Source organism: Tauraco erythrolophus, chromosome 5, assembly GCF_009769465.1.
Source record: "Tauraco erythrolophus isolate bTauEry1 chromosome 5, bTauEry1.pri, whole genome shotgun sequence".
NCBI lineage: Eukaryota > Metazoa > Chordata > Aves > Musophagiformes > Musophagidae > Tauraco > Tauraco erythrolophus.
The window spans coordinates 47,302,792-47,330,466 of record NC_141469.1 but is presented as its reverse complement, the minus strand read 5'-3'; the positions used below and the strand labels follow the sequence as shown (position 1 = coordinate 47,330,466).

The following is a 27,675-nucleotide window of genomic DNA, read 5'->3' as shown; positions in this document are numbered from 1 at the left end:
TTTTTTTCCCCCTAACCAGTCATAATTTGCATTTTCCTCATCATCTTAATATCCTTTCAGTCTCAAAGACTCTAGACACATAGACTCAAAAGCCTGTTGCTCAAAATGCAAATAAGCCAATATATTTTCTTATGTTTTTAAAGTACACACATATACAAAAAGACACAGGCAGAAGGTAGCACTACTGCATTTATGTTTTTGCCATACTTATTTCAGCTCCATTTTTGAATTGACAAAAGCAAACAACAGTATCACAAGGAATTTCGTAAACTTGTTCCTTAAAAATCAAGCATGAAGGGAAAAAGCATAGGCAAAGGAAGAAAGGTTTTCTTACCAAAACTGATTTTTTTTTCATAAAAATGTGGATATAATTATGCCCATACCTGCATCAATGCCAACAGGCCCAAATATTTCTTTCAATTGGAGCGCCAGTTCAGGAGGCAATGTTAGTTCTAAGCAATCTATATTGAAGGCTGCATGTGATGCTGGTACAGGGCTTTGTATCTTGGCTTTAGTCTCATTGCAGCTTGGAGTTTCAATTTCTTCTTTGCCACAGATCTCCCTGGAACTCCCCTGGGTTTTTTCATCCGTCTCCAGTTCTGTAGCACTCCTAGGACCTATCAGAGGTGCATGATCCATTTCCAGCAATGAAGCAGTCACTCTGGAATTCTCTGCATTGCTTTCTGAAGGGTTACTGTCGCTTTCGTTATTTAATTCAAATTTCAAATCGGTAGAAGTTGTGTGAGGACCATGAGGCAAAGTCATAGGTGTGCATAAGCCTGCATCAAGTTGTGAGGCTGATGGCTTATTTATAGTTTCAACAGGACTCTCAGACTCTATCTTCTGCTTTCCTGAAACAGAGGGCTCAATGATACCTGCTGCTGAGCTGCCTTCGTCAGTTCTAGGGGCTACATCTCCAGAATTTTTCAGTTCCACTGAATCATTCAATGAGGTAGCAGTCAATGCGTCAGACACATCGGCATCTGTCACAGTTGCCTTGGTGGCCCTACTTTCTGCCATGCTGAGTGATAAGTTCTTGTCTTCTGAAGGCTCGGAGATATCACCAGCCCCGATCATTTGTGATGTCTGCTCATGGTCTTTGAGATTCTCACCATAGTTTGTACTTGCCTGGAAATTAAGGTCTGTGACAACTGGTTCAGCTTCTCTTACTTGAAAGCGTTCAGTACCAACATCTTTGCATAACTTTTCATCCGAGTCTAACAGCAGACCTGTGGCCCAGTCTATATCCTTGTTACATCTTTCATACAGATCTTTCACAGCTTCAAATGAAACAGACTCAAAAAGCTTGCATAGCATATTTAGCTTTTCAGACTCATCAATATTGTTAAGTTCACTTTCTTCCACAAGTGTACTTTTATCATACGTAACTCGATACGGTATTTTTTCCAGAGAATCTAAGGAATTATCTACATCTTTGGGTTTGAAGCCATCTACTCTGCCATGCAATACTTTGGTAGTCTCAGGAAAAATCATTTTCTTTTCTAATCTCCACAGGAGAGCAAAATCCTGTGATTCAGTCTGTGAATAGCTACTTTTTTGTCTACATGAGCATGTGTCATGTTTTTCTTCTGCTGCGTTAAGCACAGACAAATGTTCCTCTTCTTTGGAATGGGGAAAATTGTTTGTAAAAGTGAGGGCTAATTTGTGATATTTCCTCAATCTCTTATTTTGCTGGGTTTTTTTCTCACCTAACGTTTCACTAGCTACTGTTTCAGGTTGGTGCATATGCAAACTGTTTGCATCCAGTTGCTCTGCAGTGTTCACAGGTGTCCCACGAAGCACATCTACGGTCTCAAGAGCATTTCTATTAATGTCACCCTCGGTATTTCTACCTTCATCAGACTGATTTAGACTTGTCTTTCTCATTCTCCTTGACCTTTGCTGTCTCTGTTCTAATGAGCCTGAGACAGGCCAATGTCCTATCATTTGCAATTCAGGTGTAACTTTATCTGAACTAACTGAGGAACAGCTAGGGGCTAGATTTTGTTCCTCATGTCCTTTTTCAACAGTACAGGTCCCTGGCAGGCCTGCTTGCTCTTTACCTAACTCAAGATGCTGCTGACCAGGAGTTTCACCTTCCTTATCACTCTTCAGAGAAGATTTTTCTAGTCTTCGAGCTCTTTTGACTCTCTGTCCCATTGTTTGTTCTACAGGCCAGTCACCCAGAAAGTTTAGTAGTTCTTGTTTTCGTGTCATGTCAAAAGCTGAACTGCTTGGTTCCACTATGTTACTACTTTGTGTTGATTTTGGTTCCGTACATATTTCACCAGATTGTTCAACTTCAGTTTCAACTTTGAGAACGTTGTTATCACTGTACTCTTCAACTCCTCCTGTATGCAAGCACACAGGCTCTTCAGTTGTGGTCACATCGACCTCATCCATTTCTGTTTCAGTATTTTCTTCTATTTTTTCTTCCTTTTCTTCTTTCTTCTCCAAGGGCAGTTCTTTTTCTACAGAATCTGATAAACAAACATCCAAGTCATCTTGAACAATGCTGTTCTCAGAATTGTGTTCGGCTGAGATATTTTCTATTTCTTTTTCCTCTTTCTGAAAATGTTCAGGATCTGTAGCATTAGAAAGTAACTGTGAAGTACTGGGAAAAGTTTTATCATCTTCAGCTAATTCAAGAGGCTCCGCACAAGAAGCAAAAGATTCTTCTTCCTTTACATCAGAATGCGCCTCTCTCTTTCTGGAAGACAAATCAGAATGAAAGATAAAACCATTTCGAACCTTCTTTAACAAATTTTCTACATTTTTAATTTTGGCTTGGCTATTTAATATTTTCAAATTACAGACCAGAAACCACTGTTTACGACGCTAATCATCCAGCTGAAGAACTCTAGTGAGAGGAAAACAAATTTAAGACAACTTAGCCCTAACCTCAACACTCCTTTATAAAAAGGAGCTAAACAAAGCAGAACTTTCTTTGGTAAGTATTCAATTTTTACTTCAGCAGGGGGCTAAGAATACTTCCTCAGATTCCTCTATTTTTCCCCATTCCCAGCATTCAGTTCTGTACTGAAGCACTCTGCTGCCAGACATTTCCTCCTTCAGATCAGCAAACCTGATAAATATGCTATTATTTAATGACTGTTGCTCTCTCCTTACGGCTCAATGCTAAAGAAGGTCTAGAAGTTAACTAGGACAGGACATGACATTTCTTGTCATGTCATTTTTCACAATTGACTACATTCCATCGATTATCAGTGTCCACTTCACTTCAAATTCATTAAGCTTGCAAAAAAACAAACAAAATAGTAACTACCATAAAATCTGATTTCCTATGCAGTTATAATCCATACATAGCATTACTCAGATTAGCCACTACAAAACAGTCATGTATATAACCAACACAAATCTAGACAAGTCTAAATTAAATACACTCAAGAAGAAGTAGATAACTCATTACTACTGCACAAAGAATCCACGTTCTACCACAAAGGCATCATCTAATACCAACACACAGACTCAGAAACAGTAATTTGTTTGTATTTGGGACTACATTCTTCTGGAAAGTATTTTATAGATTTTAAGTGTTTTGTATCTATAACATACATCCAGCAGCACATTTCTAAGATAAGAGAAAATCAATCGAGACTGGCTTATTCAAAAGTAACACACAGTCATACGGGGAGGTTTTCAAAAAGCATCGGAAAGTTGACTAGATCCCTAGACTGCTCATTTCTAGAAATTCTGAAATTCTTCAAAATTAAGAAAACTAAGTAGTGTATTTCTTTTTATTATTTAACTAATCTTTTTAATGCATTCACTGTTCAATAGCATTATCCAAGTTCTGTTGCTATGAAGCTTGGATTTTTAGCCTTTTATTTGAGATGACAAAGCTAGTAAAACAATCTAACCTATGGCTTTCCTCCTGACAAGGATCTTCACTCCAGTCAGCAGCTTCTGATTTGTCTGGAACTGAGGAATTCAATATTGAACCAACAGTAAGGCAGTGTTCATACCGTTCCAACATTCTTTTGATCTTTTCTTTAGATACACCATGAACGTTCCGTCTACGAATTGAAAAAAAAAAAAAAATTTAAAAAGAAACATTTCAGACTTGTATATTACGATGAGAGGAGAGAGTAATTTAATAATAATTTGATGATAATAATTTTACAGCAAGACTAATCAGAGAATTCAGGGGGCCAGGGCAAAAGCTGCGAAACAGCAATTCTTTCTGTATCAGTGCACTAAGGCATTCCAAACAGGGAATCTCAGACAAATTGCTGCTCCACTTGACTTCTCCACCCCACCTGGTGGCCCTGTTCTGCAATAGGATGTTTTGCTTATTACTAAAATTTAAAACTCTACCAATATTGCATCTTCTTCAAAGAAGTATCAGAAACACATCATATAAGATCCTGACATTGATGCAGGATATCAAACTGGGTATGGAAGATTTCTGAATTCAGTTGTCCTCCTCTGGTTTTGCTAAACTAAGAGTTCCTTGAGCCTTGAGGAAAATCTATTCACCTATTATTTTGGACACCCTTTGGCTAGAAATTTTCACTGACTCTGCTAAACACCAACTAGCAATGTGCTCTGCAGCAGCTCCACCTATTACAAGCAAATCTTGCCAAGGATGGCAAAACAGAAATTGAAGGTACAGGAGAAAATGTTTAAGTTCTATTTTAGGAAAGAAAATAGTCTTTCTTTCCTTGCTTAAGAAGCGGCCAACCTTAAGCTAAGTATGCAAATTCAGATGACAACAGATATTATGAAATCACAAAATAACTTACACTGAAAGGGACCACTGGAGGTCACATAGTCCAACCTCCTACTCAGAGGAGGTACAGCTAGATCAGGTTGCCCAGAGCTTTGTCTTGTCAAATTTTCAATGTTCCCAATAACTGAAAGCCTACAAATTCTCCGCGCAAACTCTTTCAGTGTCTGATCACCCTCAAAGTAAGTATTGGGTTTTTTTCCTTTATGTAATCAAAATCTCTGAAGTTCCAACTTGCTTATGTTTGTTTTATCCTATCCCTGCACAATTCTCAAGAGAGATCTTTTCAGGCTTCTCTATAACCTCTTAAAAGGTAGCTGAAGACAACAATACAATCCTTCCTTAACATTCTCTTCTTAAGGCTGAACAAACTACTCTTGCTCAATTCAGTATCATCTGCTAATCTGCTGAAAGTGCACCCTGTCCTAACATTCAAGTCATAAAAAGGACACTAAATAGTAGCAGCCCTAGTATTCATCCTGGAAGGACATCAGTCTCCTCTTGGACTTTGAACCACTGATCATGCCCTTTGAACCTGGCATCTAGCCAATTTTCTAGCTACCTTATTATTCACTTACATAGGGTTTACGTCTTGCCTATTTTGCCTCTAAGTGATGGCTCTACGACTGTGTAGAAAGTCCTGCTAAAGAAGAGGTAAACAATGGTGATGTACAGGGATTTGTCCCTCTCAGGCCATGAGGGCTGATTGCCTTAAAACGTTTCTGCTGCCACTGAGTTTAAGTAAGGCAACAGACCAGCCAGATGCAAAAACAGCCCCAACCTGGTATCAGTTTTGCAACCTCAAGAACTCAAAGGAGCAATCACTGTACCTTAAACGCAAAAGAACTGCAATCATGAAAACATTACATAATATCTATTGCTAATAGTATCTTTTGTACATAATTAGAATAAAGTGACAGAATAAAAAATCTCATAATACATATAAAATCCCACAAAAGTCAATACTGTAGAAAAAAAATTAAAACGCTACTTATTATCGCAAAAATCTTGACTGACATCTTGCTACTTCACCAGCCACTCTATTAAGCAATACCTTTTTAAAAATCATAGTTCATGGACTGTGAAAGACATAAAATCTAATATTATTTTTTTCTTTACATTCTTACCTTTCAAGTTCTTTTGGTTTAAACTTCCACCAAGTGTCTGGTTCTCGGAACATGACTTTGTAGTTGAACTGCTGAGCCTGAAGAAAACGGATATAAAACAGAACAAGCCACATCACCCATTTCTTATTTCTATGAAAAAGCATACAACATATACAGCCTGCTTCTTTAAAGACATTTTTTGTATTTTTTGAAACCAATTTAACACTTGGAATATAAATGGAGATTTTTAAAAACATGTATATACATCTCTTACTGTAAAATTAAATGAGTGCCATGATCACAGGGAAAAAAAAATAAATCACCATTTTATATCATCCTTTTAAACATTCTACCTCCTCTGAGTCAAGACTGCATAACATCTCCTCTTTCCAGGTACAGTGTGCACATGTCTACACAGCCTCTCCAAGACCAAGAAAAGCTCACTGCTTACATTCAGAGCTGACCAGATGCGAATCAGTTCCAAAATAAGCAATTCAGTTACATTAACGCAGCTATTGTGCACAACCTTCCTGCCATATGGGAAACCTGAGTGGCTGCATGTAAATGGTCCTTATATGGTCTAATATTATCATGACAGAAAAGAAGCCCAAAGCCCAATCAGGAGAAACACTGTGAGTAATGTGCCATTCCTCCTTATTCCTGTTTTCTGAAAAAATTCCTGTCACCTTACCAAACCCTGCACTTCCTGAAAGAACTTTTGTTGTATCTTTATTTCAGTATACAGCAAAACCAAGGACTTAATTCATGAAAGAACTGTTAGTCTGACAATTGTTAATAAATGCAAAGATAATAAAATAAAAATTTTATTAATAAAAAATGATCTCTGTTAAGTCCCACTGTTCACTATTTAGCTGGTATTTGCCTCTGTCACATTTAGGATGAAACTGAGTTTTCAAGCTTCATGGAGCACCAAACATCACTCTTACTAATTAGTGCTGATTATATTTTAAAAATAGCGTATAATTTTAATGATCATATAAAAGAGGAACAGAATTCAGTTTCCTCATCAATATTTATTTCTGCTCCCAAATGCAAAGCACTTGGCTTTGTCACTTGGAAAGTAGGCCAGGTCATTACTCAGACACGCACAGAATATGACACTGGGTATTATGATTCCATGCAACATTTTTTCTTCACTCCAGACTTCCTTGTGGAGTAACAGCTAGAGTGAGAAAGACAATCTCATTTTAAAAGCTATGTTGTTGCCATGCTGGTCAATAATCCCTTTTCACATTGATGAAATTGTAATACTAACCAAAGTAACATAAGGCTTCATCTCCCATGCCTGTATGTTTGTGTTGTCTATTATTATAGGGGAGATTCTCACTTCAAATGCTTCTTTGGCTGAAAAGACATACATGTACAAAAGAATGTGATATAGTTAATTTCAATATAATAGGGTGGACATGTAACATTTATACTAATTCTCTAAATGTGTAATATTTAAGTAGATAATCCATAATGATTAACCACTGTATAAAGAACTCTTGCCACAGCTCGATCTGTTTCAAGCCCTTCTTTTATTTTAGAAATCCCCCCCTCACATGTGGAGCTACTGAGATACTATTCTTCTGAATTAACGTATGTATGATAAACAAGAAATGAAAATGTAGATGTAAAATGCACCAAGATGACTAATCAATCAGAAAATTAAACTAAAAAAACTACATGATCACCTTAAAGTGGACTTCTTTGTTGCATACAAAATTCTTGGCTTTATAACAGTCTTAAGATTAGTCCACTCTGTAAACTGTATAAAATATGAAAAATCAAAAGAATTATTGTAATTTAAATACACAGTAACAAAACGTTTAGAATCACTAGCTTTGAGATACAGCACCACGTTTCTGTAGCTATGTCACAATGAGTCTGAACAATCGAAGTTATCGTAGAATCACACATTTCTTATTAATCCATTTCTCCACTGGTTAGAAATTTGACAGTAGAAAAGTGATCATGGTTCAAATTTAGCAAGTAAAAGCTTAAAAAGAGTTGTTCTATGGTGAGCTTACTAGAAGCCACTATCAACAAATACATCGAATATGGAAAGAAAAAAGAAAATAATTTATTCTGTCTTGCTTTTATAATTTTGTTTTCAATTTGCCAACAATTTAGTGCTCAAGAGAAAAAAATTAATCACGAGTAGAAAAATATCTGTGTGTTATTTGCATCCTCATTACTTATTGCATATGTACATATAATGGCTCATCTCAGAAGAAATATTTCTGGGAGGTGCTACAGACTACCACTCCAGATATGGGATACAACCCAAAATACATACCATGATGAAATCTGAGAACAAAATAATCTTTTGACAAAGACACTGGCATTTTTAATTGCAAAACACACAACGGACAGATGATTTCTGAGCTTGTGCTCATAGTCTTTTTCCACACACGTATTAAAAAATACTTCTATGATGGGATAAATGCTTGTTCTGTGACACAGGCATTACAAGACAGGCAGCTTTTTAAACAGCACACAAGCATTGAACTGTAAACGAGCAAGCTAATCCCTTATTTATTTCTCACCTCGTTTCCTGTTCCAGTCATGTGCTTCCCCTAAGCAATCAGGATCATAATGGTATTGTCCATGTTTATAAAAGTAATCATCAGTACTAAGAATGATTCCACCTGGGTTATCCTCAAGCAAAGCCCTGTGAAAGAACAAGAAGTAAATAGCTTTTCTCATTTCTCCTCCCCAGCCCTGGTATCTGCTACTATACATAAGTATTTAGTCTCTTGCACAAAACCAACCAAGATTATTTGGAATGGAAGCAGCAAATTTAGGTAAGAGGGGAAAAAAAAAAAAAAAATCACTCTCCAGGCAAAGACAATCTATAATAATTGCCCTTCTTTTCCAAAGGCTGAGGATATCTAGGGGAAAGAGCTGACAGAGATTCTCTACAAATCTCATTTCAAAACAACACGGGAGGTATTTTTCCATCTACATCTAGTGACATACTTTCACACTGACAAATACACATACAGTCTTAATTGCACCAAGTATTTCAGGTGCCAGCCAAAGGAGCCTAAGACAAATCTAGTCTTTTGGAGAGTTAGAAAAGGAATCAAGAATTCAACCCAAGAAGCTCCACACACACTACTTACACAAAATAATTCCAACAATGGAAGGGGAATTTCTGTCTTTATATAAAGAGTTGGCATATTTCCATCCATGTTATTGGAAGAAAACACCCAATACAAACAGGGACTGGAAGAACACAGCAGACATAATGTTACTGCAATGATCCTCTCACATAAACTCCTTTGGCCAGTGACAGAAGTTAAAGCTAACCCCACCTATTTCAATTTCTACTAGAGGTCAGGAGCTGCAAGCAACTCAGCTCTCTGCAATTATTCCTCCTCATGCTGCATGTTCCATGTAGCTGGTAATTAGGGTATAAGCATAACTATTTATAAATGTCAGAAAATTGTCTCTGCCTGCACTAAATCCTGTACAAAATTAAGCAGTTTCTTTTAGAAGCTCACAATATAGATGTTCTACCTTGCCAAATATGATTTTCCTGATCCTGGAACACCTCTGAGAAGAACAAGTACTTGACCTATAAGGTGCATCTTTTTTCTCATCATGTGACAAACAGGTGGCTGCTGTGCTTGCGAGAGGTTCAATTTTGAGTTCCTATCTTGATTTCCCCATACCTTCAGAGAAGGGTTGCTATCCCAGGCATTTGAAACCACTGGAGAGGTAAAAAAAAGTTCTTTTTCCAAAGACCTATAGTCTGAAACAGGTCTCCATTGCCCTGGACGGACAGCCACAGGAGTTACAAAGCTGTGACTTCTACTGGATGGATAAAACACAGGAGCCATGAGATTCCAGTATTGTTGAGGTTGATATGATAGTGTAGAAAAATTTACGTTACAACCCTGTTGAGATTGCTGAAAATCTGCAGGTTTTGGTGTTTTGAAACTGGATGTTTCAAGCAAGACATATGTCTCTGGAAGAGAAGTGCTCTGGTGGCTGTTAAAGGCAGTCACTACCTCTTCGTGCTGCTCCTCCAGGCACCCTGAATTAAGATTTCCGGTGACAGCTACTCCAAGCTCCAGAGGTCTTTGGGAGGACTCACCAGAAGCAGCAGTCACACCTTCTTGAATCAAAACAGTATCTTGTGTCTGATCAGAATTTCCACATGATATTTCTCCATTCAATTGTTTGTATACTTCTGAAGCTACATCATGTTGAACATGTACTTGTGACAAATCAGAATCTTCCAGTATCTGTGCAAAAGTGTCTGATGCAGCTGGTGAGCTTGTCTGGACGCTCAGCTGACTCACTGGCAGCTGAGAACAGCAGCAATTTTCTAAAACCTCATTATTTGTCCCTGTTTGCTGTGGAAAAAGTAGTGCATTGCAACCTGAATCAGATTTTTCCCACTCAGGAAATTCATTGAAGCCATCGTGTTCCACAGAGTGCTTATGTACTATTTGGTCATTTGCAGAATTAGGTAATTCATCACTCAAGCTGTATCTCTGAAAGGCATTTTCTATCAAGGAATCCAGTTCTTCAGTCAGCTGCACATCAGGTGATAAGACCTTTTCTTTTTCTTCTTCAGAATTACTTTGTTCTGCAGTACTTTCCCCCATTCTTTCATTTGCAACAGATCTTTGCCGATTAACAAGAGCCAGTGATGATGGTACTGAATCAAAACCCAAGGTTTTTAAAGATGCTGCTCCTTTGGCGTGGGTGGACAGCTCTAGCAGATAATCCATAGCGTTTTCTACTGTTACGTAAGGTAAAGAGAAAAAAGCATGGTCAACTGAACAAACACAAGCTGATGTGAATGCAATTTTTTTACTTGAAGGAGTATTTATCTCAACTAAAGGGACAACCAAAAGACAGTTCATCAATCCATCTTTTAACACACTTTCTGCAACTCCCTTGATCTGTTTCTTGCTAAAGGTAAAGGCAGAACTGAATACAGACATATGGCAAAATAATAACCTAATAAGCATAAGAATTACTAAGAAAATAGTGTTGAAAAATTATTAAGCTTAACTGGAAAAAATATCAGAACTGGGCGTTTAAATGCGTACTTAATTCTAACCTATCTCATACAGGCAAAATAGTGTAAAATTAATTGAAAAACACTACTGAGGACTAAAGAGATAAAGCTATGCAAAATATGTTCATTATGGCTAGGCCCAATTGAAAATGTCATATTTAATATAGCCTGAAAAATCCATTATCTACATTAACTGTAAAGCCACTAAATGGAGAATAGATTGCTTACGATCAACATGAACAAAATGAAAACCTGGCACAAATATCATCTGAGCCCTAAAGCTAAGCTTCTGTTTTCCTGAAAGACAGTGTAAGATTTGTAAAAAAAAAAAATCTAAGTCCATTAAACTCTTTCTGTACACATTAAATAAAATCTTCCTTGTCCTTCCATCTTCTCTACCATATGAGACCAACTTATTATTACTCATATGAAAAGATGCTAATCTTTCCATTTTTAAGCTATTGTTAATAGTACAATACAATAATGAACTCAGTATGTTTACTGAATTCTCCATAAGCTTCTAGACAAATCTGTTATTTTGATAAAGGTAAATCTTATTAAGAGTTCAAAGCATGAATCAGTAAGTCCATCAATTTCAATTTTAAAAGGAACAACAATCATAGCAACAAACGTGAGAGAGCTATTAAGTTATAAACTCCATACAACTTAGGTAAGGTAAAAACGGCAATAGAAGCGGTCCTTTTAATGGCTACCTAGCTTTCATACACATAAAAAAATGCCAAACTCTGCCGCCTTTGCAAATATTCTTAAAAAAATCTCAGCTAATCACATCTGATCATATGAATACAGACTGATTAAAATGCTCCGTATATGACTTATTCTCCTGCCATATAACTCCTCAGATGTTACTATCCAGCATCTCATCCATTACTTTCATTATAAGCAAATGAATTTGTATATAGAAGAATTTCAAAATCACAAAAGCATGGGAAGGACTGGGCACAGAGATGAAAACAGTCTGCCAGGAGAGGTGGGTATGTAGCTTGGCAGAATACAGGGGAAGAAACACAGTCCAAGCGAGGCTGCAGAGAATTCAACATGACAAACAGAATTTATCCTGCAAAAGCTAATTCTCAGTGGAGATGACAAGATGACAGTGCAAAATGGAAAGTAAAACAAAAGCTCAATTCAAGCATTTAGGGAAAAGCAGATGCTGCCAGGACCACATATGGTGTACCGTCGTCTTAAAAAATTGTGATCTAGAACATAAAATACCCCTCCTGCAGAAACTGTTTATGCATCTAGCAGATATGACACAGAAACTAATTAGAAAAAACAGATTCTCCTCACAACTCTACCATCGCCTGCTCTGTGTCACAGAACGAGCCACTTAAACTGTACCTCCATTTATGGAGCACACTGCTACTGCAAATTACCAGCCTCACAGAAACATTGTCAAACTTAGAAAATCTTGCACAGAAAGTGCTATAAAATTTCAAAATATTATGATTCACCTACTCATTGAAAGCTAAACTCACAAATATGCTTGCAACACCCACATCAATTTTTCTGGAGTCACCCTAGTAAAGAGCTGTCTGCATATGGAACAAAACCATAACGCCAACTGCACGTTATTTACCTTTAAAATCGCATTCAGACAGAACCATATAAACCACACTAGGATCTAGGTCAGAAAACATCTCTGACATGCTGTTGAAGAGCTCTTCCTTATTGACACTATGCACTGCTGGTGACACTGAGTGGCTTAGGTCCCCTTGGTATACAGCAGCAGCAATTCTGTCAGAATTGCCATTCTTCGGAGAAGGACTCCCACCAGTTTTCCTCCTCCGCGGCATTTTGTTTTCTAAAAATCAGCTTGCTCTTCGTTTTAGTTTGCTCACATAAGGGTGACAGCACCAAGCTCCAAAATCACAAAAAACCTCTTAACTGGGATATGCATAACAGAAATAGCAGACCTAGAAAAAAGAAAACAGAGAAATTTTAATAAAATACAGTCACATTTCCATGTCTATTTAGATAGCTAAAAGATAAAAAAAAAAACAAACAACATAAGCATCCAGAAAACTATTTTCTAGAAGGCTGCTGCCTTTCTTTTTTTCAAATGGCTGACAGCTCAACAGCAGCCTTGTTTTCCATCTAACTAGATACTGAATCTGCATCTGGAAGACAGAACACAAAATGAAGTACAAAAGAAAAATCCAGAAAAGTAAAGGAAGCAATGCAAGGCAGTCAGTTCACAAATAATCCTCTGCTAACACCTACTGATGACCAGTTAACATTATGGAACACTTACATTCTGTTAAAATTCAGAAACTGTGCTCCTCTTACAAAACTACTGGAAAACATAACAGACACCTCCAAATCTTCCAGAAGTCCTTCAAGACTTCTTTTTCCCCCTTCCCCTGATTTTTTAAGAGTAAACAGTCGGGGTTCTTCAATGTTCAAACAGTGGCACAGGCTGCCCAGAGAGGTTGTGGAGTTTCCAACCATGCAGATTCTCAAAACCTGACCAAACATGGTCCTGAGCAACCTGCTTCAGGTGAGCCTGCTGGAGAAGGTGGGTTGAACCAGATGACATCCAGGAGTGCCTTCCAACCTCAGACTGAGCGGATTTTTTTTAATTACTAAAAAAATTTCACATAAAACAAGAAGAGGCTTCTGTCCACCCCTACTCTCCCTCACTTCTGCCATAAAGTCTTTGAATATGTTTAGTTAAAGCATTATGGCATCTATAATAACTGCAATTACTGCATTAATCTTGTCTAGAAAAGGAAAGTGATCATTAATTGAAGTACAAGCACATAGTATGGCATAGTCTCACTTTTTTCTTTATATCAAATAACATCAAAGCTCTGTTGTGTTCTACTGATGCTCATAATAAACTACTCTAATTTTTACATATAATTATTCAGAAGACTAGCAAACCTTGGTAAGGCTCCGAATCTTAAATTAATTACAGCAGAGAGTCACTAGCCATTGCAGTTACTGAGTAGGCCTGCTTCTATAAAAAGATTACTTTGCCAGTGACAACTGATTCAATACATCCAGATAAATCAATGGCAGCACTTCCAAGTTCACTTAGTCCTTCCCTCCCTGGATCACTGGCACACAAACGATGCCAGATCAGTGCCAGAATTGGACAGCACTTCTCCATTATCCTCTAGCAATCTCTTCAGCAAACAAGAGAAGCATGATTTAGAAGAGGGTGGAATGTTACGTCTCCAAGTCATAGAAATTTATGTAAGAAAAACAGACAACTCCAGGATCCCAGGAGTTCCTACCAAATGTATACGGGCCTCAGACAGATAAATGAGATGGGTGTCTGAAACAAAGAGGTCAAGGAAGTCTGAAATGCAGGACAAGGAAAACAATACATAAGAAAAGGAAGACGTGAACTTCCAAAAATTAAGGAGACATGACAGTGGAAGATGCTAGTTAGCCAGACTGAGCTGGGACAACTGCAGCTGTTTTTTACAATACACTTTTTTTGGTTCACATCTCTGATTAGCCATCCCTACACCATTCTTCACTGTCACAAAAAAGTATTCAAGCAAAACAATTAAAAAAAAAAGTTATAGCAAGTCATGTTTTTCAAGCCTGTATTTCTAATTGATTCATCCTCTAGCCAGCAGAACAGGTTGAGAACTAACCTCACACAATGTATCAGTGCTAAAAAATGTGAGTGCTAAAAAATGCAAGGCAGAAAGGTATTTATGCACCTTGGTGTTACTGAGCACCATGAGACTTTAAGCAGAATACTCCTGAGTGTTGTCAATCCAAGTCTCTCATAATGATCCATCCTTTAAAGACTTGCTGCTGAAAAACACGCTCTGTAGGTAGGACTTTTAACAATCAATTGCCTTATTTCACTACAGGATATTCCCTTCCCAATATATTTCCTGCATTAGGCTGTGCATCCCTCTATATATTAGGATGCCTTACACTAATGACCTAACAAAGCCACACCCTTCAGTCTGCACAAATCTCCATCAGTGAATTTACAGTGCATTGCTTCAGGATTATTGAGGCCTAAACTGTTTTTCGCAATTAATCACAGAAAGGAAAAAAAAAAAAAGGCAGAAGGAAAAAAGACAGCTGGTCACCTCAGAACTTACACACAGGTCAAAACCTTGGTGACTCTCACTACATCCATGTATCCTAAGGCAATGCACAGATCCACATTTTGTCCCATCTCTCCACCTAAAGTCTTTGTAAAATTGTAGAAATTGTTAAATCTATGAAAAAGATAGATCAGCCTTGCCAAGGATTTAATTTAAATAAGGTATTTACCATGGCCAGTATCACAGACAGTTATTTTGAAAGAATCTCCTTTGTTTACCACAGAATTCTCAATGAAATTCCTGGACAGATTCCTGTGCGGTATCTCCTGTTGATATCACTAAGCACAATAAAAGTATATAAAAATAGATGCCTGCACACATACAAAGCACACTGTACTGTATTACACAGGAGATAACATTAACATGCTCAGTTGAAAGGAATAATTTTCACTTGCTTTTAAGAGCATACCCTGAACTCAGAGCATTCGATTTAGGGACTTGCCTTTTCAGATACTCAAGTATATTTTTTTTGAAAATTAGTTTACTATGAAAAAGGACATAATTTTGAAAAACCCAATAGCCAGACCTGCAGGTCAGCCACAGCATTGGTTCTGGATAACATAATATGAATCAGTCTATATTTTGCTGTGGATGAGGGGGACTTTCTCCCCGCAAGACGAAAATGGAGTTGTAATAACATAATGATTTATAAGAGCAGGGTTGTGCTGAACACACTGAAAGGGAATTCTAGACAATTAGCCAGAGTCTGCAATATACTCGGAGGTTTGCTAGTCAGTTCTGGGTACCACCATTCGACACACATCCAATTAGAGCAAACAGCTGTTTCATTTCAGCACTGATGAAAAACAATACTCCTGTGGCAGTCTTAACTTCATCTTTAAAAACAAAGCAAAACAAAATCCACGAGCACCTCTTCACTCATACTTCTTCAGAAATACACATCTCCCAACATTAAGGATCTCCTCCCAATGTAACTCAACTACCACAAACAAGCACAGGCACAAAAATCTGCCCACATGAAAATTATCTTCCAAATTAAGCAATCTTACAAATAAAAGAGAGATTAAGATACTGCACTCTCTACAAAACAAGATAACTTTCAAACCCTACCAACCTAGAAGAGAAGAAGCAGACTTGTCAGGTCAGGGCACTTTAACATTATCATCTTTCTAGACGGCCTGAATTTATTTCTAATGGTAGATTATGAGCCTCAGGTGTTGCCTGCTCCAGTACTGCTACCCCTAAGGAGCTGGATGGATGCATCACAGACATTCTGTAGGTGCAGACACACATAGCCAGAGATCAGCATCCATTTTAGGCAAGACAGTCACTACAGACACAGGCAGGCACTGACGCAGTAAACCTAACACAAAACATTTTTCTTTTCTGCTAGACAGACAGAAAAATCAAGTGCAGAGAAGCGGACAACCTGGCACAGCAAGAGGATGGACCAAGATCTCAAGCCTCAATCCTGGCATCTTACTAACAACATTCAACTTTCCTTTCCAGTGAAAGGAAAACCAATCGTTTCATAAACTAGTTCTTAGAATGTGTTTATAATTCCCTAGCAGAAAGAAAGATAACCAATGTCTCCAATAAATATGAAGTGTCTGTCAGTTATACAGAAGAGGAAAAATATGCAAGTTTTATTTCCCCTCTCCCTCTCCTATTTTTGCACTCTCACATCTAAATGGATAAAATAATTGATGAAGCATTATAGCCTTAGGAAAATATGTAAGAAAATTCTTCCATAAAGCACAGAGTGAATTTAAATCACCGTACTTAGTGCAAAGTCCAAAGTTCCCTTGCAGACACGTTCCAAAAGGTTCCATTTTATTTTCATTAATACAATTGTCCACAGCAGAAATTAATCCAAAATAGCAGGAGTATAATAGTCATCCTGGTCAGACTCCATATATTAAGGGGAAAAAAAAATGTAAAAACAAAACATCTCCAGGCTCCAATATAGATAAAGCAAACTGTAACTTAACTTAAACTTAATTGTAAGTTGTCCTTAGAAAAATTCAAACTGTACTCTTTCTTATGACACATAATCTAAAGAATTCAAAACATTTAAACCATCCAAACAAAAACCTAAAGGGAAAAAAAATCCCAAAACCCTCTGAAACCAAACCTGTTATTTCTACAAGATCTAAGATTTCATTTATGTTAGGACATAGTTGCTAACATAGACTTGTCATACACAAGCCATCACAATGCTAACCAGTACTGTTATATCAGCAAACTTGCTGTGAAGAATTCTCCTAGAACTCTGAAGAAATTTAAAAAATCAGGCTACAAATGCATTTTCTAAAATAAAGCTAAAAGGTACGAATCATGTTTACACTGAAGCTACATTACATTTGTCCAGCTAAACATCTTTTGTCTTCCATAGCAAAGGTTAGAAATTCCCCTCTGCTTTCTAAGAACTGCTATATAGTATTGAAAAACTGTATTTTCACAAAATCAGAAAAAAAGCTACTATAAAACAATATTAGGCACCATCTGAATGTTCTAAAATTTATGGAAAAACAATATACGTCTCATGCTTGAAATGCGCATTATTGTTTCATTTTCAGTGTAATATGAAAATGTACATGCAATTGCTGAATAAAGATCTTATGAAGGTCTAACACATCTCATATGTCTTTTACACTGGGCTGTCTTCTTAGAAACCAGACATGATAGCTTGCATTTTCAAGATGTGTCAAACTTCTTGAGTAGAGTGGACTGACTGCAAGTCCTATTACACATATAATCTCAAATATAGGAAGAGAAGGAAACAGGTAGTATTCATAGCATCACAGAATCATAGAATGGTTTGGGTTGGAAGGGACCTTAAAGCTGACCTAGTTCCAACCTCCCTACCACAGGCAGTCAAGAAGAGACAGAACACACAGAATAAAGAAAGAATATACTAAACTATTTTTAAGTGAGTTAGTTGATACTGAAAGTATTCACAAAGCTATTTAAATCAGAGATACTGCATGGGAAAACAATCAGCAGTAAACATAATTTTTCAAAGTCATTATGAGAACTTCTTTTTAAGCAAACAGACTAGAAAAATATTCTAATCATTATTCAAGGTTTACTAAAAGTATTCAGCAGCATGGGACATTTCTGGTTTAACTGTGATCAAGTTCAAATGACAAATAAGTTATCAATACTACTTCTCTTCCTTTTTTAAGGATAAAGGAAGTCTCCAGTCTTGACAAAATATAACATTCAACCAATATGACCAAAACTGCCTGATTTGCATGTATTTTTAAATTTCTCTGATCAGTTTAAGGAAGTTAACTCCATACATATAAAGGAATTTGTTTTGGTTTGCTTTTGGTTTTGGGGGTTTTTAAATCATTTTTTAAATTTCAAACTACATAAAATATTTATCACGTAATGTTCATCTGAATCTTCTGGCTTTTAAAAAACACACACACACACATATATATATACTGACATGCTGGAGACTGAAAAAACAAAATCTATGTTTGAAATTCAAATGCAATAGTAATGGCATAGAACTTACATTTTCAGCTTCACTGAGTTGCCCTGCAGTGGGTCCCTTCTCATCTTTCCAAAACCACCACTGATGGCACATTTAATAAAGATCTGCTGTTAAAAAATATAATGCACTCTTCTGTCAGGAAACCATACTTTCAAACACACAAACTAGATGTCAGCAGAAGTGGATGCTCCCTCCTGACAAAGGAATGATCAGAACACAAATTAAAACTGATATTTTGCTCACAGACCATACAACCTTAAGCAAAGTTTTAACACTGAGCAATATACATAATTGGTTTTAGCAGATTAAGCACAGCTAACATTTGACTGACAAGGTACCCAACATGCCAAGTTGAGCTCAAATGTAAGTTTTCCTACGGATAAGAATACCTACTTGATTTCAGCTATTGACTTCTCATCTAAAAAAGCTGACTTATATCAGGTAAAGAAATAACATAATAGCAGCAGAATTAATTAGGAAAAAAAGTAAGTTTCCTCACTTGTCATTCCACTTGGTTCTTCACCACAGTTCTTAACCATCTTGAAAGGGTCTACACATCCGCACTGGTCAAGAAAAGATTCGTTCCATCATGTAGGGAATTAGGCAAAGAAAACCTGGTACATCAAAATCAGAATACGTTACATACACCATTCATTTGCAATGCCCTACCAATGCCAAAAAGCTGCACTTCTATCCATGGAAGTGGCTGCAAACTCCTAATCCACTGTGTACGCACCAAAGATGCTAGGTCTACCTAAAGCCTGACTTAATTCCAGTGTACATATTAGCCTGGAGCTCACTTTGCTGACAACAGTCTTGTGCTTTCAATCAAATTAAAATAAACTTTAAAAAAAAAAAGGCACCAAAAATCCCACAACCTATGAGCATACACACCTAAATCACGTAAGGAATTTGGAACAAACATTCTGTCCCAAGAATATTTCATGGCAAGTTGATGGCTCAATTACGTTACAGCAGTCTTCACAAGAGATGGAGAAACCCATCTGTCATTTTGCGTCTAACCTCATTCCACTGCTCCAAAGCATTAAGAAGTGCCATCAAAACACACAGGGCACGTCACACAAGCAAGAACCAGATGACAAGAATCCAAATTTATGAAGTAAAGGACAAGTTGCAGGCCAAGAATGCTACTCACCCCACTCGCAAACATGCAGCTTCACAAAATCACACCAGGAAGGGCTGAAAAGCCATTCAGCAATTTTACAGAACATTTCACCCCTGAATATAAATTCAGCCTACAACAGAAGGAAAAGGCTGAAGTGTACCTGATAGCAGTGTAATGCTACATGGTTTCCATCCACTACTCGGATTTCTGCTTTCTCAAACAGGCCCTACTAACATACTCATTAAAATACAAAGGTTATGTCCACACGTGTTCACTTGCACTTTGAAATCTCATAAATGGACCAAAATAATTAAGTATTTAAATACAAGCTCAAGAGAAAAAAGCAGCTAATGAAATCAAACTGAGACCTAATCATTGTACTCTCGAGTTTTATTTATAAAACAAGAAGCTTTTCTTTTTGGACAACGTTTGAGTCCCCTCTCTACAAACCAGAAGGTAAAAAAGCGAAGAAAAAAGGAAATGCCTTCCAGCAGATTTTTCTCAATAAGCGTTAAGAGTAGCAAAGGAGATAGTTTGGGAGTTTTCCATTCTTCCATTTCTGCCAGCAGTCATACCTAAACACTTTGTTATTTAATGTGAAAATCCATACCCAGCTAGAGACAAAGTGCTTTTAAAAACACTTCAAGCATCTTTTCCGCGCTTTTCCTTCTCCCACTCAATGTTATTCACTACCAGCTGTTCCAAGGGCTTTGGCTATTCCAACAGTTTAAACTAAGGTCCTCTTTTTCCACATCAAATTCTGTCAAAAGTGAAAGTCACTGACACATGCGTCTCAATACCCTTGCTTTACGCAATCTGCTCTGCTAGAGGGTTTTTCCACTACTGTCATTTTTTAAGTCTTGTGTACAGCCTGGACCAGAAACAGATTCTCTTGGGACAGCTGTAAAAAATAAATCCTGCTCCGAGTACGAAACAAAAACTTTGTCCATCGACTATACACACACTTCAAGAGTACAAAACCAGCACAAACTCATCCAAAGCAGATACTTAGGAGGTAAATACAACTTCCAGGAAGAGCAGAGCCTTGTTTGCAAGAAAGGACCCAAAGACTCTTCTCCACATGCCACATCATGAGAAGTCAACCTGCAGTGGCAGTCGGCTGGTGTTTGACAGGTGACAGAAGCTGTCGCACTCCATGTCACACAGCTTTCTATCAGGCCAGGAAGCTGCTCCTGCCAGCGCCAGGTCTGTTTGGTAAGAACTACTTTTGTCCTCACCTGTCTTTTGCTGTGTGCTGAAGTTTGGTCAAAGTTTGGGACTTGGCATAAAAATAAGTGGCCTTGGGATTATGCAGCATGCAGACCTGCAGACTGAGAAGCTTGAAAAACCAACAAGCAGTTCTTTTCCTTGTTTAGATGGAGAGGGTCATTGCTTGGCTTTGGTGTTGGGTTTTTTTTCACAAAATAGGAAGTATACCTGTAAAACGTCTTTCCAGTTCTAGGAGAGCTTAGAAATATCAGATCCTTTTATAGCTTCCCTCCTACATTTTTTAGTAGCTATTTCCCATAGAGCTCACAGCTCTGCTCGAGCATGCTGACGGGGTCATCCATGCCCATGCGAAACTCAGCTTTGAGGGGAGATCTTCCAGGAGGCAAGAAGAGCTCTCAGGCTACCTGGGCTGTCACCAGTACAGACTTCACATAGCTCAGCTGCTTTGCTGTGACCTATGCCTGGCTCCCAGAGCAATGTAACAGACTGCAATGAAGGAGATCACACTTGTGGTTATGGTGGTGCTTCTGCAGTTTCACACCTGTAATCAGTACTACTGCTTAAGATTGTATTCCTGGTCCACACTACAAAACAGTGAGCGAGAGCGAGCGTTATCTGGAAAGAGAAAAGAGAACTCAGGCCAGATGCAGCTGCGACTTGCCCACATCATGTTTCCAGAGACTCTGTCCGAAAGTCAGGCTGAACGGTAATGAATAAAAGTAACATGTCTCTGCAGAATTAAAGTTCCTTAGCACAACAGAATTTCCTTCCACATCCTCTCCAGATGAATTTTCATACCTGTCTCTGAAAAGCCTTCATACAGACAGTAACGCCTGGATCTTGTAATTCAAGACTCAGTGCCTCCCTGAATTGCAGGAAATAGCTTGTAAGCTTTTATAAATTTCAACTCTGGTAAGATCTAACTAAGAAGCTATGATATAGTCTAATGCACAAAATATTTGAGGCTGATAATAAAAAGGAAACATAACATTATAAAGCTGAGCGAGACTCTGCTAAAGAGGTTAACTGTAATACTGCTGTATTCTGCTATATTACTGTTCCCTGTTTCTTGAGGATTTTTTTTTGTTTGGTTGGTTTTTGTTGTTTTTTTTTTTCTGTGACTGAAACTTGGCCAAAGGATGAGCATTTGATTTAGTGCTCAGAAAGCCAGCAAAAGGGCAGCAGCAGGAGTGAGGACCGCTTCCATCAAGATAAGAAGATACTGTAAAAAAAAGGAGATTAATGAAGATCACAGGTGATGCTTATTATTATGGGGACACACATGCAAGTAGCATTATGGGGGAAGGAAAAGCGGAACACTAAAAGAATACTTATTTAGAGTCTTCTGCACTGGCAGCAGTCAGGACTGGCAATAAATGCAAATGCTACTTCCCCAAGTCTTGGCTTGCTGTAGCTGTTGATGAAAATGAAGGCAGGTTTACCTTCTTCTTATAGACGATGTTGCAACTCTAACACGGCTGGGAACAACGGCAAGTGGCTGTCAAAGACTCAGGCTCCAGAGCATCAATCTTCAGACCTAGACAGACACCTAACAGGGCTTCTGCAGTGTGACCAGGTCTTGATTCTGGTGCTTCCACATACAAAGGCTTCTCAGCTCCACACCTTTCCCTTGTGTCTGATACAAAGAACAACTCAAAGGCAGCACTATCTAGCCAACCTTCTGCAGTAGAATCTCTTCCTACCTGGAGGTCTGCTTAAGACCTTAAGACCTTCAGGCCCATGACACATACAGCGCTGCACTCCGGTGATCCCTAGCTGCCACTTCCCTCCTAACAGCCTCCATACAGTTTCCAGTTCTGTGACTCCAAATGAAGATTTGTTGCACGCTGGGACAAAGCTGAAGCACAAGAAATTTTGGGACTTCAGCATGGGCTCAAATACAGAAACAAAATAAAGATGCATTCGAGTTTGCAAAAAGCACCTGCAAAAACAGGAGACTAAAGAGAGACCATGACTGTCAGAGCACAAGGTGTGCTGGAACATAAGCCAGATTCTTCACCAAGGTGTTATCTATTAACCAGTGACCTCACAACAGCAGCAGCCACATCAGGAAGATGAGGAGTCAGGTTGGACAGAGACATAAAACAGTTTGTGAACTTTGCTGGGGGTCCACATACAACAGCAACATGAGAATGGCTCCGAATTTCCCAAACAGGAACATGCTATAGTAACACATCATACACTTAGCCAGTTCACACTGATTCAAGCTGCATCATACAATTACAACTTAAAGGACGCAAGAAACCAAACGCATAAAGAAGGCAAGACAGGAATGAGAATAGCTTATTCATGTAGACATCCCAAGTATCTTCTGAGGAAAAAAAAAAAAAAAATCACATATCAAGTCCTAGGCTGGAAATCATATTACACAGACCTATTGGGGCAATTATATCTATTTTGTAAGTTCAAACGCACTTCCATTACTGAAGCCACTAAGCCAGCCGAACATAGCACATACACAACTATTAAAAAGATAAAAACTGTTTTCAGCTTAATGTATACGACAGATGACCTCATCCTGATGCAGTACATCAGGAAAAAGCTTACGGCCTCTACATGATTGTCATTACTTAAACCTGTCATTTTCCTTCAAAAAGCAGTTCACCTGAGTTCACCTTATATGACTGTAGAAAACATCAGCCAGGTCAATTTAAATAGTTTCAAATGGTGGTTTGAGTTAACACAGGCAATTTTTGAGACGCAACACAGCTCAGTTACATAAATCAAGCCACCAGTAGAATAAAAATCTCCAGTGGAGTTATAAGAAGATACAGCCGGAAAACCTAACTTCTTCCATAACCACAGCTGGATTCAGGAGAAAATATCAACGTACAGCCCTACTTAATCCTGAGAGACAGCGTAACTGACAGCTAATTAATGTCCTACTAACAATTTAGTAGTAGCACAGCCTCTGTAGGAAAAACAAAGGCAACAACTTCCTAGAACTGAAGGACTAATAATTCAGTAACTTCTACCAGAGCCACAGATCAGCACACAGGCAGGTGTCAAAGACAAGAGACCATGCAACACCTCAGAACTACAGCCTTCTGAAGTCCCTGTTACAACATATTTCTACATTAATTCAAGACAACAGAATTCTCTTGTGAAATGGACAGGGTCACAGGCAAGGATCCACCTACACCATAAAGTGGAACAACTGTAAGTATACCATAGATGTTCCCTAACACCATGCCTAGGCTAACATTTCTGTCAGGTACTATTGCACTTTCGCATTTGTAACACTAAGAATCTGCCTTCCCTCTACATCAGTGCCTTCTCCAGCTGAAATGAATGCATTAATGTTAATAGAATAGAGGTAGAATTCTTAAAAAAAAAAAAAAATATATATATATACAAACAAGACCACAAAAACCCCACAGGGCAATTCCACAGTTTAAAACAAACAAAAAAAAACCCATCACACAACAGGAGAAAACCTATGAAGAATAAAGTATTTATAAGGTATGCTTTGATACTGTTAAATTTCCTTCACAAGCTACACACACGGGTACAACCTATTCACATGCAACACAAACTATTGCAACTTGAAAGTACTGCAAAAACACATCACAAGCAAGCCCTGCTGCAGTCATGATGACTGTACCCAGATGAATCAGGACTAAAACTCTCATGCTTATAAACATATACCACACTTAAATTTTTCTGCCCTTCTGCAATTTGCTTCAGGTTTATATCTTAACCTTCACTCTCCAGTCACATTCCAAGCTACATTCCATAAAGCTTTTATTCCAGTGAAACAAAGAGCAGCAGGCTGATTATCTTCTCTGTTCTTTTGCTTTACCTGAAATATCCAAAATACTTTTGGAGGTTTGCGCTCAACTTCCATATGAATTATTCTCATCTTCTAACTGCAAAGTCTGACTGAAAGACTTGAGATGCATACTAAACTTTGTCAAGATGCTGTATTAAAACGTTTTAAGTGTCTCTTAAGGGGAGTCAAACTGTTCTCCGCCATTTAGAGTGAGGGTCAAAAAAGTAAAAGTACCGTATTTTTCCCCTCTCCTTTTAAGTCGGGCTCCGCCAAAGCCCCAGTAACCTTACAGCACTTATCAGCAGAACCACAGACCTGTCCAAAGCACACGGGAATGCTAAGCAATGGAGGACCCAACTTAACCACACAGTAAACATGTTTCAGCGGTTCCAGACTGAACAACTCCTTAAAGTTCTAAAAATATTTTTATTTCATTTTGCACGGGGTGAATTCATCTGGCTGGGCTCTACTCTTTGGGAGACGCTTTCAAAGTTCACAGGCGCTCCACATCGCTTGCTGGGGACAAACGGGGGAAGCCTTTCCATCGACTTGCCAGCCGCCGATCCTTCGGCCGACGGCCGGTACCTCCGCACAGGCCAGAGCCGCGGGCGGGGCAGGCCGCAGCCCTCTCCGAGGCTGCCGGGCGCAGGAGCCGGTGTTTCTGAGAGGAAGGCCCGGCGCCTCGGCCACGGCCGAGCGCGGTCACACGGCGACGGGCGAGGAAGAGCCACCGGCGGGGCAGGGCAGGGCGAGCAGCCGGCACCTCACGGCGACGAGCGCCCGTAGCGTTCACCGCAACAGCGGCGACTCAGCGGCAGCTCCAGCCACGACGCGCACAGAAAGAGCAGGCCCGAGCGGCGGCCTCAGCCCGGCGGCGGAGGCGCCCACCCGCCGCATCGCTCCCCCGGCCCCCTCCTCGCGCAGGGGAGCTGCTGGCGGGGGCCCGTGACCCACGGCCGAGCCCGCACTGGCAGGCGGGCCCGCGGCGCAGCAGCCGCCCCATGGCCTGCCCTCCCACCCGCAGGCAGCTCCTCTCCGGTCACGCCTGGGGCCGGGCCCTTCAACGCCACCCGGCCCGCCGCCATGCGGAGACGCGGTGACGGAGGGTGGGTCCCTGCGCGCCAGCCGGTGGCGAGGGGCAGAAGCTACCCGCAGCCGCCGCGGGGGCCCGGCCGCCTCCCCGCTCCCGAGATGGCGGAGGCTGTGGCGAGCGGGGCGGACCCCGCGCCCTATCGGGAGCAGGGGGAGGGCGAGACTCCTCCCCGGTCCCGCCGCTTCGCGCCAGACCCCGCCGGCCTTTACCTCCCTCCGCTCGGCTCGCTCGCTTCCGCCGGCGGCGGACGCAGGGACGGGGGAGCTGCTCGGCGGCGGCCGGGGAGACGGGAAGGCTCCGGCGGAACGTGCGCTGCGGGGAGACACTGCCGCTCTCCGCCCGGCCGGGGAAGAACAACCTGGGAGGAGGCTCGGCTCCGCGCCGCGCCCGGCCGCGCCGCCCCCCCTCGCCCGGCCGCGCCGCCCCCCCTCCCCCGGCCGCCCGGGGCCCGCAGCGCCGCGCGGAACCGAGCCCCGCTCGGCCGCACCCGACGCGGTGTCCCGAGGGGCCGCCTAGGCGGCCGGGCTCGCGGTGGGCGGGGGCAGCGGCCGCTCCCGGCAGCCGGCGCCCTGGGTGGCGGGCGCGGCTCTGCGGCTGGCGTGCTCCCGGGGCTCGCCGGCAGCTGCCCCGCTGCGAAGGGGCAATTTCAGGAGGGAAGGGAGAAGAAACTCGGGAGCGTAGGGAGGTGCCGCTTCCTGACAGCTAAGGGCTGGGCCGGGCCGGGCCGGCTGTGTGCCGGCTGAGGGCAGCTCTCCTCCCCGGCAGGCGGCCCTCGGCGCTTTTTCCAGTGTTTACTGATAAAACTGACTGCCGATACGGTTCCATGTGTTCACCTTTGGAAAGGGTAACTATGCTCTGCCGGCATGGGGGAAGCGGTGTGAAAAGACAGACCTTGCCTGTAGAGGGCATGTTGCTGGCTACAGGACGTGGGTGACCTCAGCAAACAATTGGAGATTGCAGAGGTCGAAAAGAGTCTCATTAAATTAGCCGCGCAGTGACAAATTTCACATTTGTACCAAAAAGGATGAAAGACTAACTTCTGGTGCCGGTGCCTTGTTGTGCTAAGCAATTTCTAAGATCGCTGCAGAAGAGAAAGCTCCTACAGTCCGGAATGATGCAGTGGGTCTGCGAGCTGATGCGGCAGACGAGATCCAAGAGTTTTTAAGGAAGCTGAGGAGAGTCTGGTGGGATCTGGCATCAGTGATTGCAGTGGAGGTTATGAGCTTCAACAGGAGAATAAGGAGCAACTGATTAGGAGAGGGCTTTGCTACCTGCAACAAGCAACGGACGTTTGATGGAGAGGGACAATGGAAGATCAGGGAAAGACGAAAGGGAAGAGAGATATGCTTTGAGAGTTGAGATGATGATAAGAAGCTCGTAAATCAGAACTGTGAAGCCACTATGAAGGGAAATTGGACAATAGTTTTTAATTTATAAACAAGAGGCAAGCTCTTAAATAAAAAGCCTCCACCAACCCAGCACTCAAGATGAGGACGTTCTACCTGTAATTTTGTAAAAGTTTGTTGATCTGAGAAATTTCACAGTCAACAAACAGGCATTAAAATATAATTGGAAAATGACTGATGAAGTTTACTCATTACTGATTTCTAAGACTAGGACTTCATTACATAGCCATAGACATGCTTGCCAGCTCTGTCTGCCTGAGCAAGGTAATAAGCAGGGTCTCCACTTCTTGCTTGTTCATCTGATTCCCACGAGATGGGTGTCTTCCCACACCCCATTGTCCTGAGATACCTCCTCCATCTGTATTCAGCCGCCTCCCATCAGGGCACAATGCCTCAGCGGGACGTTGGCTGGATGTGTCCCACCGTGCACCTGCGAGGGAACGGAAGCAAAGACACTCTTGTGAAAGGGGCCCTTCACGTTGTGATTCATCCCATTCAAGGACGGAGGTGGCATCCCCGAGCCTCATTTGTCCCTCATTTTCCTTCGAAGAGGGAAAC

At 40.4% G+C, this 27,675-nt stretch overlaps 1 protein-coding gene across 5 annotated transcripts in view; it reads right to left on the bottom strand.

The window, feature by feature from the left end:
- N4BP2 (NEDD4 binding protein 2) overlaps positions 1-25,979 on the bottom strand; it is a 38,214-nt gene extending 12,235 nt beyond the window's left edge. For 4 of the 5 annotated variants that reach the window (XM_086612610.1, XM_086612607.1, XM_086612609.1 and 1 more), the window contains exons 1-10: positions 25,921-25,979; positions 18,969-19,083; positions 18,491-18,663; positions 12,501-12,837; positions 9,385-10,618; positions 8,409-8,533; positions 7,133-7,221; positions 5,878-5,954; positions 3,882-4,037; positions 384-2,710 (exon numbers count right to left, since the gene is read on the bottom strand). In XM_086612610.1, the coding sequence (XP_086468736.1) occupies positions 384-2,710; positions 3,882-4,037; positions 5,878-5,954; positions 7,133-7,221; positions 8,409-8,533; positions 9,385-10,618; positions 12,501-12,717 (4,225 nt within the window). In that variant the 5' untranslated portion in view covers positions 12,718-12,837; positions 18,491-18,663; positions 18,969-19,083; positions 25,921-25,979. The remainder of the gene's footprint in view (positions 1-383; positions 2,711-3,881; positions 4,038-5,877; positions 5,955-7,132; positions 7,222-8,408; positions 8,534-9,384; positions 10,619-12,500; positions 12,838-18,490; positions 18,664-18,968; positions 19,084-25,920) is intronic. The other variant, XM_086612608.1, reaches the window with a different exon arrangement.
- Positions 25,980-27,675: the final 1,696 nt, after the last annotated feature.